Source organism: Sturnira hondurensis, unplaced genomic scaffold (genome assembly GCF_014824575.4).
Source record: "Sturnira hondurensis isolate 20B ecotype Veracruz unplaced genomic scaffold, ASM1482457v3 Scaffold0008640, whole genome shotgun sequence".
NCBI classification, from domain to species: domain Eukaryota; kingdom Metazoa; phylum Chordata; class Mammalia; order Chiroptera; family Phyllostomidae; genus Sturnira; species Sturnira hondurensis.
Window position 1 is genome coordinate 14177318 of NW_028081271.1, and position 15588 is coordinate 14192905.

Consider the following 15588-nt stretch of genomic DNA (forward strand, 5'->3'; position numbering starts at 1 on the left):
TGTGAAAGCTAACAAGTAATTATCTACTTAGGATATGAGAAAGCAGGCCCTAAGGTGGCTCTGGTGACCTGTGCCTCCTTGTGGCCACACCTTAGTGGAGTCCTCTCTCACATGATACTGGGGCTGGTCTGGGGGACCAACAGAATTCACAGAAGTGGGGTGTATGTCACTTCTGAGACTGGACTGAAGGGGACTGTTGTAACTGCCATCTTGGTGCTCTCTCAGGTCACTCACTCACCCAACATGGCAGGGGTCGAGGCAGCCCTGTGCCAGGAACTAAACAGCAACACAAGGAGGCTGGGGGCTGGGCCTCGGCCCCAGTTCAGTCCAAAGTCTGCAGCTCTGGCAACAGCTTGGTTGTAACCTCATGAGCGCCCTGGCCAGAAACACCCGGCCACGATGCTCCCAGATGCTTGACCCTGATGGTCTGTGAGATAAACGCACCAACAGTGGCCCTGGCTGGCTGGGCATCAACTTTTTTCTTCATCAACAGTTATGAAGAAACATTTAAGAACCTGCAGTCATGGTATGTCTCTTCTTAGATTATAAAGGACTGCCACTTCTATTGCTCCTCTCTGTCCCATCCATTACTCTGATGGAGACCCTCTGGTAGCAGCTTGAGAGGACCACGAGTCAAGGAACTGAAGCCTCTTGCTTACAGCAAGCTTGGACTTATGCTCCGGCACCAATCAGACCCTGGGATCACAAGCCTGGCCGACACTGTGCCTGCAGCTGAATGCGGGCCCTTGAGCCAGAACCACCAGCTAAGCTGCTCCTGGATTCCTGACCCATTGGAAACCATGGGAGGAAGTAAATGTTTTAGGCCAAAATGTGTGAGGAAATCTATGTGGCAGTAATGCGTAGAACTATTCAGGGCATTTTCCCCAACAATGTGAAGATGTCCTTAGGAATGACTGACTTTTCTGGGCAAGTCCCTTGGTTCCTTTAGATGTTAACAGCCCCTAGGATTCCTTTAGAAGGTTCAGGAAGCTTTGGAACAGACTCAAATGCAAATACAAATACAAGAGAAATACTGTCATATTTACCTGTTCTGATCAGACTTTCACAGATTCTATATCCAGCTGTTCACCCACATCCATTTCCAAGGCTACTGACTACAGAAAATAATTACCATTAAAAATTTTCTTTTAAAAAGCCAACATTTCAATAATTAACAAATAGTTCCTAAAATTTGTGGAATAAAGGTTCTTCCCCGCTCCCAATTTCCAACCCTACAATCATCAGGGCCATTTCCTTGTGTGCCAATACAGTTCCCTTAAAGGCAGAAAAAGCACCATCAGTTGAGTGTACAACTGGAAGCCTGAAAGTAGAGGCGATCAATTGTTCCGTGGGCTGCCAAAGCTGGTCCTTCCTCTGAGTTTAGGGAAAGGAACTACAGATGCCTTAAATCTTTAGATTCTTGGGGAATACTGCTATTCTGTTAATGCAGTCCTCTTGCATATGTTAGGAAAATAAGAAATATAATTAAGGAATCATTTTTTTTTAGGTGTGATGATGGTATTGTGCTTAGGAGAAAGAGAGGGAAGAGGGGAAGACAGGTGGGAAAAGAATATCTTTCTCCCTGAAGACACCAACTAGAACATACGAATTATGGTCAAAATATACTTCAAAATAATTGGAGGGGGGACAGCAGATAGAGATACAGATTAACAAATACTAAAACCAAGTAAAAGGTACGTTGGGGTACTTTATACTCTTCTATTTTTGCATCATTTTCCATGACAAAATGTTTCAAGATAACAGGCTTATGATAAAAAAGGAGCAGACTTGTAAAATTGCCAAATGATAAAATAAGGCTGTGGTTTAAAATAGCTTTAGATTAAAAAAAAAAAACAAGTTAGGGAAAACTAACTTGAATCCTATTTCAACTTAGCACATTTATCATTGTTTTTAATAAACCACTTTAGTGAAAGAGTAGAACTGAAACATGTTAAAGGCCTACACCTTCAGTATACTGAAGAATATTCTGGGTATTTTAAAAAAGTCCAAATGCTCAGGAGTACACTTGATAACCTATATACCTCTAGCACACGAGCCACATATTCTTAAAAGAATTTTCCTTAATTTTATTACTCTTCATCTCCGGTCATGCTTCTTTGTAAACTTCCTCACTGTAATGGACTGATGTGGGCAATAAGTCTTTTGAGTTTAATGATACAGTAGCTGTTTGTTTGCAAAACAGGTCATTCTAGATTGTTCTATTCTAATGACAATGATTAAGGGTATTTTGGGGAGAGAAGAAAAAGCATAAAGCCATCTTTTCCTTAAAAAAAAACTGTAAAAGAAACAGGACATTCCCCTTTAAGGTGAGGGGCGAGGGAAGGACGAGCCTTAATTAGTTTGCACTGCTGGCTGAAATTGAGAGCCTAAAAATAAGAAGTTTGAAACATAGAGCAGTTTTGGACTTTCACTTGGGATGTAGAAAGCGGCAAAGAATGTTTCTTAAACCCCAATGAGAAACGGCTGGATGATATATAAAATCATAGTAGTTTTGAGCCCTCAGCTGGCGGAGGCTGCAAAGCAATCAGGGAAACTGGACTAGAGAGGACACGCCATCCAGAAGACGCAGGACAGTTTTCCTTTGGGCAGGGCCAGGGAGAAAGGTGGCTGCTGTATAAGCCAGTCAGGAAAATTCAGTGAAGATTTTAACGTTTCAAGGCCAAGAGTGGGTCACAGTGCAAAACGCAAATGCAGGCAGGACTCCCTGCTCAAAATTAAAGAGCTCAGGATGGTGACATCCTGAATGCGCTGAAGCCGGCACAAGGCCCTGCTAAGGGTGGGGCTGTGTGTGACTGCACAGGCCACACATCATGAAGCCAGTCCTGGCAGGGGGACTCAGGGACAAAAGGACTTCCCACTCACCTGAAAGCTCTTCTCCCCTGGCCTTCATCAGTGTTCACGAGGAGAGAGAGGTGTGCAGACGACCAGAGAAAGCCACCTCTGTGCAAACAGGGAGGTGACTGGGGGCTGAAGAGGGACACAAAGCTCCACTAGCTTCTTGGGATTAGTCAGCCAAGTGCTGTGGCCACAAGGACACTGGCAGATAACTGTTTCTGGAAAAGCAGTAAAAGCAAAATCCATTCGCCTCTCCCAGGATACAGGCAGGTACTCAGTGTGGCTGGGGAAAGGTCAGAAGCAAATACAGTATCCTCTACTCTTGGGGGAGGAGCAGGTGCAGGTAACAACAGGTGTTTGCTACTGCTGGAGATGACTCAGCAAACCACCTCGCTGGACCCACCCCAGATACAGGGCAGTTTGTCTGCCACAGGCAGGAGGAACGGTAACCCCACCTCAGAGGCCAAGGAACAAAGGCCCCGTCTGAGACAGGCTGGGACAACAGGACATCTCACCTGCTCCTACCACGAGCCTAGCACCAAGTGGGAAGCAACAGCAGTCTACAAATGGCAAAGCTTAAGAGCAGGAAGGAAGGCCGCTCTCCGACACAGGGATGCGGAGACAAGGGAAAGGGGGGCCAGGGGAAACCTAGCACCCCCGCCCCATCCTAGGCACAAGGTAACAGCAGCCAGCCCATCACTAGTAGAGTTCAAGGTCTCTGGGCTCCAAGCCTCTGAGTAATGATAAAATTCTACACCCTGTAAAAATACCCATAACAAACGAACAATGAAACACTTTAAAGACACAAAAGTTGAAGAAATCCATCACTGGCAGACTTGTACTACATGAGATAGTCAAGTAAGTCTTTAATGCTGAAGAAAATTATACCAGGAGGAAATATGAATTTACACAAAGACATGAAGAGCACTGGAAATAGTATATATTAACATGAGTAAATACATAAAAGTTTTTGTTTAAATTCCTTTGAATTTAAATCTAATGTTCAAACAAAAGTAGTAATGTTATATAGAGTTTTTAATACATGTAAAAAAGCAAAGTACATGACAATAGCACAGAGATAAGGGGGTAAATGGAAGTGTATTACATTACAAGGTTCTTATGCTAAATTCTATGCAACATTACTTGAAGGAAGACAGTAAGATTTATACCAAAAATCCTAAAGTAACCACTGAAGTAACAGAACACAGCGGTACAGCTAATACACCACTCAGGAGATAAATGAGAAATATTCCATTAATCCAAAGGAATTAAGAAAAAAAGATACATGGGGCAAACAGAAAACCAATAGCAAGATGGCAGATGTCAATCTTTTCATGTACTTTTTAGCCATCTGTGTGGCTTCTTCCATGAAGTGTCTATTCACATCTTCTGCCCATGTTCTGACTGGATTGTCTTAGTGGTCAGAGTTCTTACAAAACATGGACACAAGTCCTTTATCAGATACATTTTGCAAATACTTTCTTGCAGAGTACTGTCTTTTAATTCCATCCTTTGAAGCACAAACATTTTGCATTTTTATGAGGTTCAATCCATCAATTCTTTCATTTCCCATTCTTTCAGTGTATTTAGGAAATCTCTGCCAACCTGAGGTCTGAAAGGGGTTCTGTGTTTTCTCATACAAGTTTGTATTAGGCCTTATGCTTGAGTCTATGACCCATTTTGGGTGACTATTTTTCCAAGGGAAGCATCTAAAGCCATCCTTTTCCATGCAGATGTACGACTGTTAACACTATTTGTTTAACAGACAAATCCTTCCCTCAATGAACTGCCTTATTTGTTGAAAAACAATTTACTCTAAATGTTAAGCATTTATTTCTGGACTTTTGATTCTGTTCATTGATCTATGTGTGTCCATTTACACCTGTACTATACTGTCTCAAAAACTGTAGCTTTATAACAGTTAAGTTTTCAAATAGGGAGATTAATGTAATTTTCTTAATTTTTCAAAATTTGGGTATTCTATGTTTTGTTCACACATTTTTATATATTTTCACAAAGAGTTTTTCTGAATTCTAGTTTACAGAATTTAAGTTTCCTTTATTTCATCTTGGATCGAGTCATTTTTTTAAATTTCAAAATGGCTTTCAGAAAGTTTTATTTTTGTTATTGACCTCTAAAATAACTGCATTGCAGTCAGATTTTAGTGTGACATAATCAATTTTTTAAGGTTTTTTGATCTTTAGTAATTGCCAACTTTTATACACCTGACAAGAATGTGTACTCCGGGTGCAGAGGTCTATGTATGTTCATTATATCAAGCTTATTAAAATGTGTTACTCAAATCTTCAACATCTTTTTTGACTTAATAATAGAAAAGGAAGCTGAAACCTGCCATTGTAACAAAAACTTCCATTTGTCTCTGCATTTCTAAGGATTACTGTTTTTAGCATATTGAGGCTATTTTGGTACGTGCACACCGGTAAAGAAAGTCTTCATTTGCATTGACCCTCTGCTCTTCAATTTTATGACAAATGCATTTACTATTACTATAACCACTTCAAATTTCCTTTGTTCAGGACTTTCTTGCTCTATTTTATCTTTTTATTTTCAATCTACCCAATTCACTTTGCTGTTGGTGTGTCTGATCATGGGTATATAGCTGGTTAAAAAAAAATCATATTTGACCCTCTGTCTTTTAAGTAGAGAAGTCAGTCCATTCACATTGATTATAATTTTCAGATATTTACACTTAATTTCTACCATCTTGTTTTCTTATACAAACACGTATTAGTTTTTCTTCTTGTGTCTTTCACCCCCAAACTGACTCCCTGTTTTCTCCTCTATTATTTGGAATTTACATTTACATTTGTATAGTACGATTACTACTATTTCTACTAAACTCTTTTGGAGATTAATCATATACTTTGTTTTTTAAAAGTCTTCCCAGCTATGTAATATTCTACAGTTTTAGATACAATTCATAGTTAAAAACATTGAATACAGTAACCCAAATTACCTAGTGAAATGTTTAGACTATAAATGGCTTTTTCATGGTCTAAAAGATATCAGGTCCTATTTAAATTTTTTCTCATAAAGAACATTATGAGCCTTATACAAAGAACATTAATTTAAATTACCTCAACGCCACTGTTCATTACAAGATTTTATATCAAATTTTAAAATAATAAAAGTTTCATTTCAAGTATATCACAGTAAATCAACGTTTTTGTTTAAGATGAAAAGTTTATTTGCTCAGTACACTGAGGGGATGCAAGCGCTGTCTGACAAATACACAGTAATATGCAGATCAACATAAAACAGTGATTCAGTTTAAATGAAGGGAAATCTCTTTAAATGTTACGACTACATACTTCCAAGAAGAATCTTTTCTTCAGGTAATTACACATTTCAATAAAATAAAGGATAATGGATTAAGTGAAAGTTAGCTTGTGAATTTTTCTTAAAAATAAAATCCCAACTCTATTAATCCATGCCAGTTAAACACCGTAACTACAATGTCCAAATAAGTGCCTAAGGAGATGAAGGGGTCTTTTTTGCTCTAACAGTCCAAAAATGCTCACTACGAATACAGCAGGCAAACTGTTAAGACCGACTCACCCATAACTGCACTGAATTTCAGTCTCAGCACTCACCATTGTGCTAAGTGCTCGTCAGGAGTGTGGCACGTTTTGGTCCAGGATACAGTTTAATGCCAAGACAGAGCCCAATTCCCAATTCCCAATCTGTTACAGATACGCATAGATTGCTGTGGCTGTGAGTGTGTGAGTGTGTGAGTGTGTGAGTGTGTGAGTGTGTGTGTATCTTTAAGCCAGTATACTCCACATACAAAGGCAGGATTTTCCCCCGAGGAGTTTATAGGAAGTAGTCTGGGGTGCGCCGGGTAACGTGAGGCTCTCCACGACGAGGTGCTGGGTCAAACTGAAGGCTGTCAGTGGCAAAAAAACAAAACCAAAAACCCAACAGTTAAAGGATTTCAAATTGCAAGCAAACAAATCAATGTTATGGCTGCAATGAACACACCACTGCAGGTGCTTTGCATGAAACCACCTCACAGAGCTACGGCGAAAATTTAAGGAGATAAAATGTCGAACTCAGTGCCCAGAATTAAAGGTTTGCAGTATCATCATCAGTTAAATGGAAGTGGTAAGAGCAGACGTGCTTGTTTTCTGCAAGACTTCAGGGCAAAGTATTCAGTCATTTACTATTAAGAAGGATGTTAGTTGTGCGTGTTTTGTAGATAAAGGCTGACCAATTCATTATTTTTACTATGAAAGGGTGCTGGGTTTTGACAGCACTTATTCGGGATTTACTGAGATGATCATGTGGTTTTTGTCCAATAAACTATGAATATAAAGCCCTGGCTGGTGTAGCTCAGTGGATTGAGCGCGGGCCTGCGAGGCAAAGGATCACGGTTCAGTTCCCAGTCAGGGCACATGCCTGGGTTGCAGACCAGTCCCCAGCAGGGGACACACAAGAGGCAACTATAGACTGATATTTCTCTCCCTCTCTTTCCCTTCCCCTCTAAAGATAAGTAAATAAAATAACTATGAATATAGCTTATTGCCCTGATTGATGTTCATGTTTTGAACCAACTTTGCATTCCTAGGTTAAACCCCACTTGGCCATCCTGTACCATCCTTTTTATACAGTGCTTCCTTCAGTCTGCTCACATTTGGTTGCAGACATCTGCATCTATATACATTGACAGTACTTAGCTGTAGTTTCCTTACAATGTCACAGATTTTGGTATCAGGGCTATACAAGCATTTAAGAATGAGATGAGAAGTAATCCCCTGCTTATGTGATCGGCTACCTCTTGCACATGCCGCAACCAGGGACTAGGCCTGCAACCTAGGCACGTGCCCTGACCAAGATCGAACTGGCGACCTTTCATTCTGCGGGACGATGCCCAACCGCCAGAGCCACAGAGTCAGGGCTTAATTTCTCTTTATGATCTGTTTCCCACAGAAGCCAATGGGGCCTGGACTTTTTTTGTAGAAAGTTTTAAAATTACGAATTCAATTTCTCTACTTGTTACAAGTATACTCAGATACTCTATTTCTAACTGAGTCTGTTTTGGCAGTTTGTCTTTCTAGGAATTTTCCCATTTCACTCAGGTCACCTAATGTGTTGCCATACAGTTTTCATTACATTCCCTTATAATGCCTTTTATCTCAGGTCAGTAGTGATTTTGATAATGTGTCTTCTCTCTTTTCTTTGCCAGCCCAGTTTTTTCATTGAAAAAAAAAATTAATGTTTTTGTTAAAAATAATCAACTTTTGGTTTCGTTGATTTTCTGTTGTTTTTCTACTGTTCCATTTTATTTTCACACTAAACTTTCCTTGCACTGGGTTTAGTTTGCTTTTCTTTTTCTGGTTCCTTAATGTAGAAAGTTAGGTTTCTGATGTGAGATCTTTCTTAATTTTTCATATAGGCATTTACAGCTTCAAATTTTCCTAAGAACACTGTGTTTTCACAGTTATCCCCTAAGTTTTGGTACATTCTCTTTTCACTTTCATTTTTCTCAAAGCATTTTCTAATTTCCCCTGTGATTTCTTCTTTGAACCATGGGTTATTTAGTAGTGTGCTAACTTTCACATGTTTATAAACTTTCCAGTTTTCTTTCTGTTGTCTCTAATTTCACTCCATGGTGTCTGGAGAACAGACTTTGTATGTTGATTCCAATCTTCTTAACTTGAGGCTTGGTTTATAGCCTAGCACATAACCAATCTTGGAGGACGTTCCACACACATCTGAGAAGACTGCTCTGCTGTGTTAGGTGGAGCGTTCTGTGGATGTTAGGTGTAAGTCAGTGTACAGTGTTCCTCAAGTCTATTTCTTTGTTGATCTTCTGCCTAGTTTTACTACTGAAAGTGGTACAATCAAGTCTCCAACAATTACTGGTGAATTGTCTAGGTCGTTCTTTCTTCAATTCTTCTAATTTCTGCTCCATATACTCCAGGGCTCTGTTGTTCAGTGCATGCTTTATATGTGATCTCTCTTCCTGGTGGTGTGACTCTTTTATCTTTATGAAATATGTTTTATGTCTAGTAACAATTTTTTTGAAGATTTTATTTATTTATTTTTAGACAAGAGAGGGAGAGAAACATCAATGTGTGGCTGCCCCTCTCGTGCCCTATACTGGGGACCTGGCCTGGAATCCAGGCATGTGCCCTGACTGGGAATCGAACTAGTCACCCTTTGGTTTGCAGGCCTGCACTCAATCCACTGAGCCACACCAGTGAGGGCGCTGGTTAACAATTTTTTATTTTGAAATCTGTTTTGTCTGATATTTCATCTGGTCCAATGTTCTCATGGTTGCTATTTGCATGGTGTTACCTTTTTCTACCATTTTACTTTTAACCTATCTATACTTTCAAATGCAAATTATGTTTTCTATACACATCCAAACACTGAATCTTAAAAAAAAAAAACCCCGATAATCTCTGCCTTTTGTTTTTGCACTGCTTAAATTGCTCACATTTAGTATTATTGCTATGACTGAATTTATATCTTCCATTAAAAATGTGTCTTCTTGGCATAGAAAATAGCATAGATGGTAGGTAGAAGATAGATAGGGGGGAGGGCGAGAATAGTGGGGGAAATATAGAATCTAAAGAAATTGAGACATGTAGTTATAAACTAAGGGGGGGAGAATGGTGGGGGAGGGAGTGTGCGGGTGGAGGGGAATGAAGGGGGGAATAGAACAACTGTAATGGTATAATCAATAAAATATATTTAAAAAAGAAAAAAAATGTGTCTTCTTTAGCTCCTGGTTTCTGCTTTGCTTTCTTTTTAAGTAAAAGAATATTTTCTAGTTTACCATTTAAATTCCTTTAACAACTTCACAATTACCTTTCTTACATTATTAGTGGTTGCTCTAGAATTACAACACAACTTAACATGAAATTCTACTTTGGATTTATACTGACTTAATTCCAGTGCATTACAGAAATTGCCTCCTACGTGGTATATATAACTCCTTTCCTTTGCCCTCCCTTGTTTGCCACTGATGTTACTACATACACAGTGTATCTACATACATTACAAACCTCCAAAATACTTGTAATTTTACATAATCCAACGACATTAAACACACTGAGAAAGGAGAGCAAGTACATATTTATAGATTTTGTCATATTAACCTCATTTTTATTTTTGTCATGCTCTTCCTTGGGATTCGTTACCATCTAGTGTTAACTTTTTTACTGCAATAAGCTTTATTCCCACCCATCTCCTCTGTCCTGTTACTGTCGAATATACTACATTTGCATGTATTTCCCGTAAATTCAACTATACTACAAATCTATCCACACTGTGTACTGTGGCTGGTTTTTAACTCAGTTGAGAAAACTGGGACTGCACTTCTAAAGCAGCTACTGTGTGCATTTGATTTACTTTCTGGTGTCATTTGCTTTCAGCCTAGAGTAGAACCTTTTGGCATGTCTGCTAGTATTGAATTTTCTCAATTTTGCTTATCTGGGAGCATTTTTCTTTTGCACTCATTTTGAAGTTTTGCTGGATGTACGATCTTGGCTGAGTTTTTTATTTTCAGCACTTTGAATGAATATATTGTCCCAGTGCCTTTCTGATGAGATTGTCAACTGATTACCCTATTCAGGTTCCCTTCTGTAAGTCATTTTTCTCTTACTGCTTCCTAAGATTCTTTCTTTTAGACTTTTAGCATTTTAACTAGGACATGCTGGGCATGGATTTCTTTAAATTTATCTAAGTTAAAGTTAGTTGAGCTTCTTGGATGTGCAAATTAATGTTTATCATCAAATTCAAGAAGTTTCCAGCCGTATTTCTTCAAATATTCTTTCTTCCCTCTCCTTCTGGAACTTCTGTACAGTTATACTGATGTGCCTGAACCTGTCCCACGTTTCTGAGGCTCTGTTCATTTGCCCTTCATTATTTTTGCCTGTTAAACTTCTCCTTGCCCTGCTCCCTCGCTTGATGCTACTGGTATCATGTCATGAGGGTGATGCAAGCCCTCATAATTGGTTTCTCCCATGATACTCATTGTTTTCAACAAAATACTTGGGCTCGAGATTCCCTGCCCTCTGTTCCAGGTACGATCAGTCCCCATCAGCCAGAGCTGAGGAACGTTTCCTTCTGCCTCTCACCCTGAACAGAGCTTCTGCACTGTTGCTTTGGCGCTGTTTCTGCCTCCATCCCCCTTTATTTTATTTTATTTTTTCCTTTTTGCTGAAGCTAGTGGGCATAGGTCCTGTTACCTGTGTCTTTTTTAAATTGAGATGTAATGGGCATACCATTCTCAGTTGTACACATAATGCTTCAATAAGTGTATATATACACTCGGAGAAATGAGCACCACAATATGTCTAGTTAACATCCATCATCACACACAGTTACAAAGTTTGTATCTTGTGGTGAGAACTTTTGAGATCTGCTCTCTTAGCAACTTCCAAACATACAATACAGCACAGTATTAACTAGCCCCATGCTCCACATCACACCCCCCCATTTCACCACTTCCTGGTGACACCCTCCGTTCTCTGAGCAGGAGACGGAAGAGAGCATGGAGGTCCCAGCATTCTCACTCTGCCACGCACACCGGGAGGAGACCTTCCACCCCAGGAGCGAGACGGGGGAAGAGCGTCCCAGCCTGCCTGTGGGCACGCCCAGGAATGCAGCTTCTGTAACCCAGGATGGGGTAGGCGTGCTGCGCTGGCTTAGGGCCCCTGGGGATGAGACTGGGAGCCAGGGAGCCAGGGAAGGGCAGAGCCCCCCTCTCCCTGTCCGCACCCACGCACAGTGGGGTGCCCAGTGGAGTGTCCACATGAGGGATCTAAGACTAGGGGTAGGAGTCCACTGGGGCTCAAATTCCACAACCTCTGGCTGTGACTACTGAGATTTAATAGATTTTCTAGAATAAGTGTTTCTCTATTTGCAGTATATACTTAAGACAATTTCCAAAAATTTGAAATACTTGTTCAGAATAAGTTTCTCCAGTTACATAGTTGTTTTCATTGGGGAGAGAGTTTACCACATTTCTCACTACATTATTCCAGAAGCAGAAACCCTCTACCTCCCATTTTAATAATCTGTATTTTTAATTTTCCTTCTAAAAGTGATCATGTAACAACTGAAATTTACAGTTACTCACAAGGAATATTTTAGCGTGTCATCCAATTCCATGATGGCAGCCTGGTTCCCACAGCGATAGCAGTAGTTGGGTGCACTGAAAATGGTGACCACGTTCCGATCATGGCACCAGTTATACCCCTGCAGCATTCAAACAACAAGTATCATCACTATAGTTGTAATCTCGACACAGATAAATGTAAACATACACCCTGCAAATCCTTTCTGTGGAAATGCAGTCTTCGAAGTTACCTTATGCAGTATCCATCACTAGTATCATGCACCTGCACGGACCACTGCACTGTTGGGCCCAGACTTTTATTATTATGTGGAGCTCAGTGCAGGCCTTGTTTTGGGTTAACGTACGGCTGCGATGTCAGCTAGGATCTGTACTCAATTCCTCCCACTATTACAGCAGATTTTCTTTCTTTTTTTTAAACTTATTTTTAGAGAGAGAGGAGGGGGGCAGGAGAAAGGAAAGGGGGAGGGGTGAGAGAGACAGAGAGAGAAAGGGAAACACTGACTTGTTTCTCCACTTTTTTAAGCACTCATCAGTGGCTTCCTGTATGTGCCTTGACTGGAGATCCAAGTGGCAATCTCAGCAACTCTGACAACGCTCTAAGCAACTGAGCGACCCAGCCAGGGCGGCAGATTCCTTGTAAGTTATGTCAGTTTCTGCTTTATGTATTTTGAATCTATTATTAGGTAAATACAGGCCAGTTTTCTCTAGTAGTGACGTTTTTATTTCTAACTATACCTCTGTCTTAGAGCCCGTTCTGATTCGTATCATTAGCTGTACATTGACAATTTATCCGACACACCATTTTCGATTCCTCACTTCTGGTGTGTGGTGTCATTAAGTTCCATATAAATCCCAAAAGCAGCTGAATTTTGATGGTTTGAGTCTCATCTTTTTCAGAAAAAAAAAATTTCCATCCATTTAACTTTTTAATGTTTACTGATATAATCAGATCTATTATCTTCATAAGAATTTATGGTCTTTATTATGTTCTCCCTCCTTTTCTTGCCTTTATTGGCTTTGTAAAGTGTCCCCTTACATTTTGAAGCTACTTCCTATTGGTTTGGAAGGGCTATATCCTGTTTTCCTTTAGTATTTACAAAATAGTAACATCATAGTAGAAAAATCTGGCAGGCATCTACTTAAACTAAGTGACCCAGGTTAAAACCACCTGCTGTGGGATAAACACATTTCGTGACCTCAGCCGTGATGCACAGAAAAGGACGCAGTATCATTACGTGGTTTACCCACCAAAACATGCCCAGAACGAAAGACGTAAGGAAACATCAATCAAATCACAAATAAAAAACATTTATACAAGATAAACTGTCTGCACTTTAAAAAAAAGTCAAGATTATGTAAAACAAAGAAAATCTGAGGAATTATTTCCACATCAAAGGAGACCACCTGCAGCATGATCCTGGATTAGATTACACAAACACATCCAATTATGTTTTGCTATCAAAGCCATTAGTGATATAGTTAAAATTTGAACAGTGTTTAGGTTAGATAATAGTACTACATCAATGCAAATTTATTGACTCTAATAAATATAGTGTGGTTATGTAAGAGGAAAGTCTTCACTTCTACAAAACATACGTGGAAACCGGGGTGTAAAAGAACACCGTATCTGCAACTGACGTTCAAACGGTTGAGAAGAAAATAGTGTGTGTAAGGGAAGGGGAGGAAAAAAGAAACAGAACAACAAAGCAAGTATTAAAATGCTTATATTTGCAGAATCTGACTTTAGGATATAAAGGAATTATTTGGTACCGTTTTTGCAACTTTTCTCTAAATTAACCTCAAAAGTGAGTTATAATCTTGCTCCAGCAAACTAGTACTTTTGCTGCTTGCTAAGGCCAGCCAAGTTTTTTCTCCTTCTTAGACAATGCTGCAGACTGTTTCTGCTATTCTAAGGTCTGAAGGCTTCGTTACAGACATATATTTATTTAAAGATCGCCCTCCCATAGGAAAAGGACATACCTCCATCACAAGCTGGTGAGCACGAGAAACCAGTGTGAGACCGTTGGCATGATTAAATGTTTCAGAAATGTCTTGTCCAAATGTGTAGCCAGCACCACGCGGTGAAATACCCCATCCACCACGATCATCTGGGTCTGACCATAACAGATCACACATTGGGCCCTGGTCAAGAAAATTAAGGTCATGTTATAAATTATTAGCAGTCATAATTAAGCTTTACTACAGTGTGGCTGCATTTCTTCTTCATCTAATTTAGACTAAGTTTACCTCATGTGGAACTTCTTGTAAACGATCCAGGGCTCTTATGTGATCCAGTGTGTCTATGGACGGAGAGAGGCCGCCGTGGAGGCAGAATATCTGTTCACGAATTTCAAAAGAAATTTATTAATCACTAAAAATTAGTGCAAAGTAAGTAGTGAGTGTAAATGACAATCCTAACAGCTCTTTTCAAAATAAAGTTTAAAAGTATTCACTGTGGAGAATTTACAGGATATGATGAAAAAGGAAACAAAAAATCTTATCAGAGAGAGATGCTAACGTTTAAATGTATTTTTTGGTCCTTTTTCCTTTAACATTCCAAGTGTTTTATGTAGTGTTTATCCCTGTCTCTGGTGATGAGACCCGGGTCCTGGTGGCCCATTGCCGACCCTCCGTTGGTCGCCGCTGTGTAAAGTTCCCTCCACCACAAAGACCCCACAGGCCCCGCTCCTGGACCCAGCGACTTTTCAGTTTGCTCTGACTTTTCTGAGTGCAAAATCATGTTTGCAAATATATTTTTTCTCTTCTTTTCAGTGTTTAAACCTTTTAATTCTTCTTACTGCTCAGTATACTGGCTAGAATCTCCAAAACAAAATTAAATAATGCAACTTAGTGTTTTTGTGTGTTTTGTTTTTGTAAAACATCTATTCGCAGGCCCAACCTCTAGGGATTTGGAATAAAATTTACAGGGAATTTTTCTGATTTTCATGAGACAGTTTCTGATATTTTGCTAAGATGTATAGTCAACGTAAGTTTCTTTATCTATTCTATATTATTTTACTCTTTAACAACTAAGTTTTAAGTAAATAATACAGGATTTCTCCCCAGTAGTTACGGTTTGATTTTGGTTCTCTGTGCTTGCCATGTCTAGTGTGGTGTTCGGGCTACACCGGCTGTATGGAGGGGCCTGAAACACCCGCCCTTCCCCCCGCGCCCCGGAACACAGAAATGGTGTGTATTTCAACGACAGTGAGATCAGCCTAGAAACGATCTAGATCCCGCTGCTTTCCCAGCTTCTTCTAAGTTGGGTGGTCTACTGACACTGATCTAATTTCTTCAAAAACAATAGTTAACATTTTGCTATAACAAATTTCACCCGTAAGTTTTCAAGTTTACTGAAATAATGCTGGGCCTGTTACTGTACTACACCCCCCCCCATATTTACAGTAATGCCTTCTCATTCTCAGTGTTCTATGTGACCTGAGTGCCCTTGTTTTTCTTAGATCAGTTTTGACTATTACATTTCTTTTTTAGTAGACTTTCCAACACTGCTTTTGGCCACATTGATCAACTCTACTTCTTTTTATACACATCTGTTTTTATATTTAATTAATCCTGTATGTTTACTTTGCTCTTCCATTCTTTGAGCTAAATGTTTATAA

At 39.7% G+C, this 15588-nt stretch overlaps 1 protein-coding gene across 1 annotated transcript in view; it reads right to left on the bottom strand.

Annotated features, from left to right (window-relative positions):
* Positions 1-3811: 3811 nt before the first annotated feature.
* PPP2CB (protein phosphatase 2 catalytic subunit beta) overlaps positions 3812-15588 on the bottom strand; it is a 32943-nt gene continuing 21166 nt past the window's right edge. Inside the window, exons 4-7 of the mRNA XM_037055318.1 lie at positions 14216-14305; positions 13949-14110; positions 11969-12087; positions 3812-6763 (exon numbers count right to left, since the gene is read on the bottom strand). Coding sequence (XP_036911213.1) covers positions 6691-6763; positions 11969-12087; positions 13949-14110; positions 14216-14305 — 444 coding nt within the window. The 3' untranslated portion in view covers positions 3812-6690. The remainder of the gene's footprint in view (positions 6764-11968; positions 12088-13948; positions 14111-14215; positions 14306-15588) is intronic.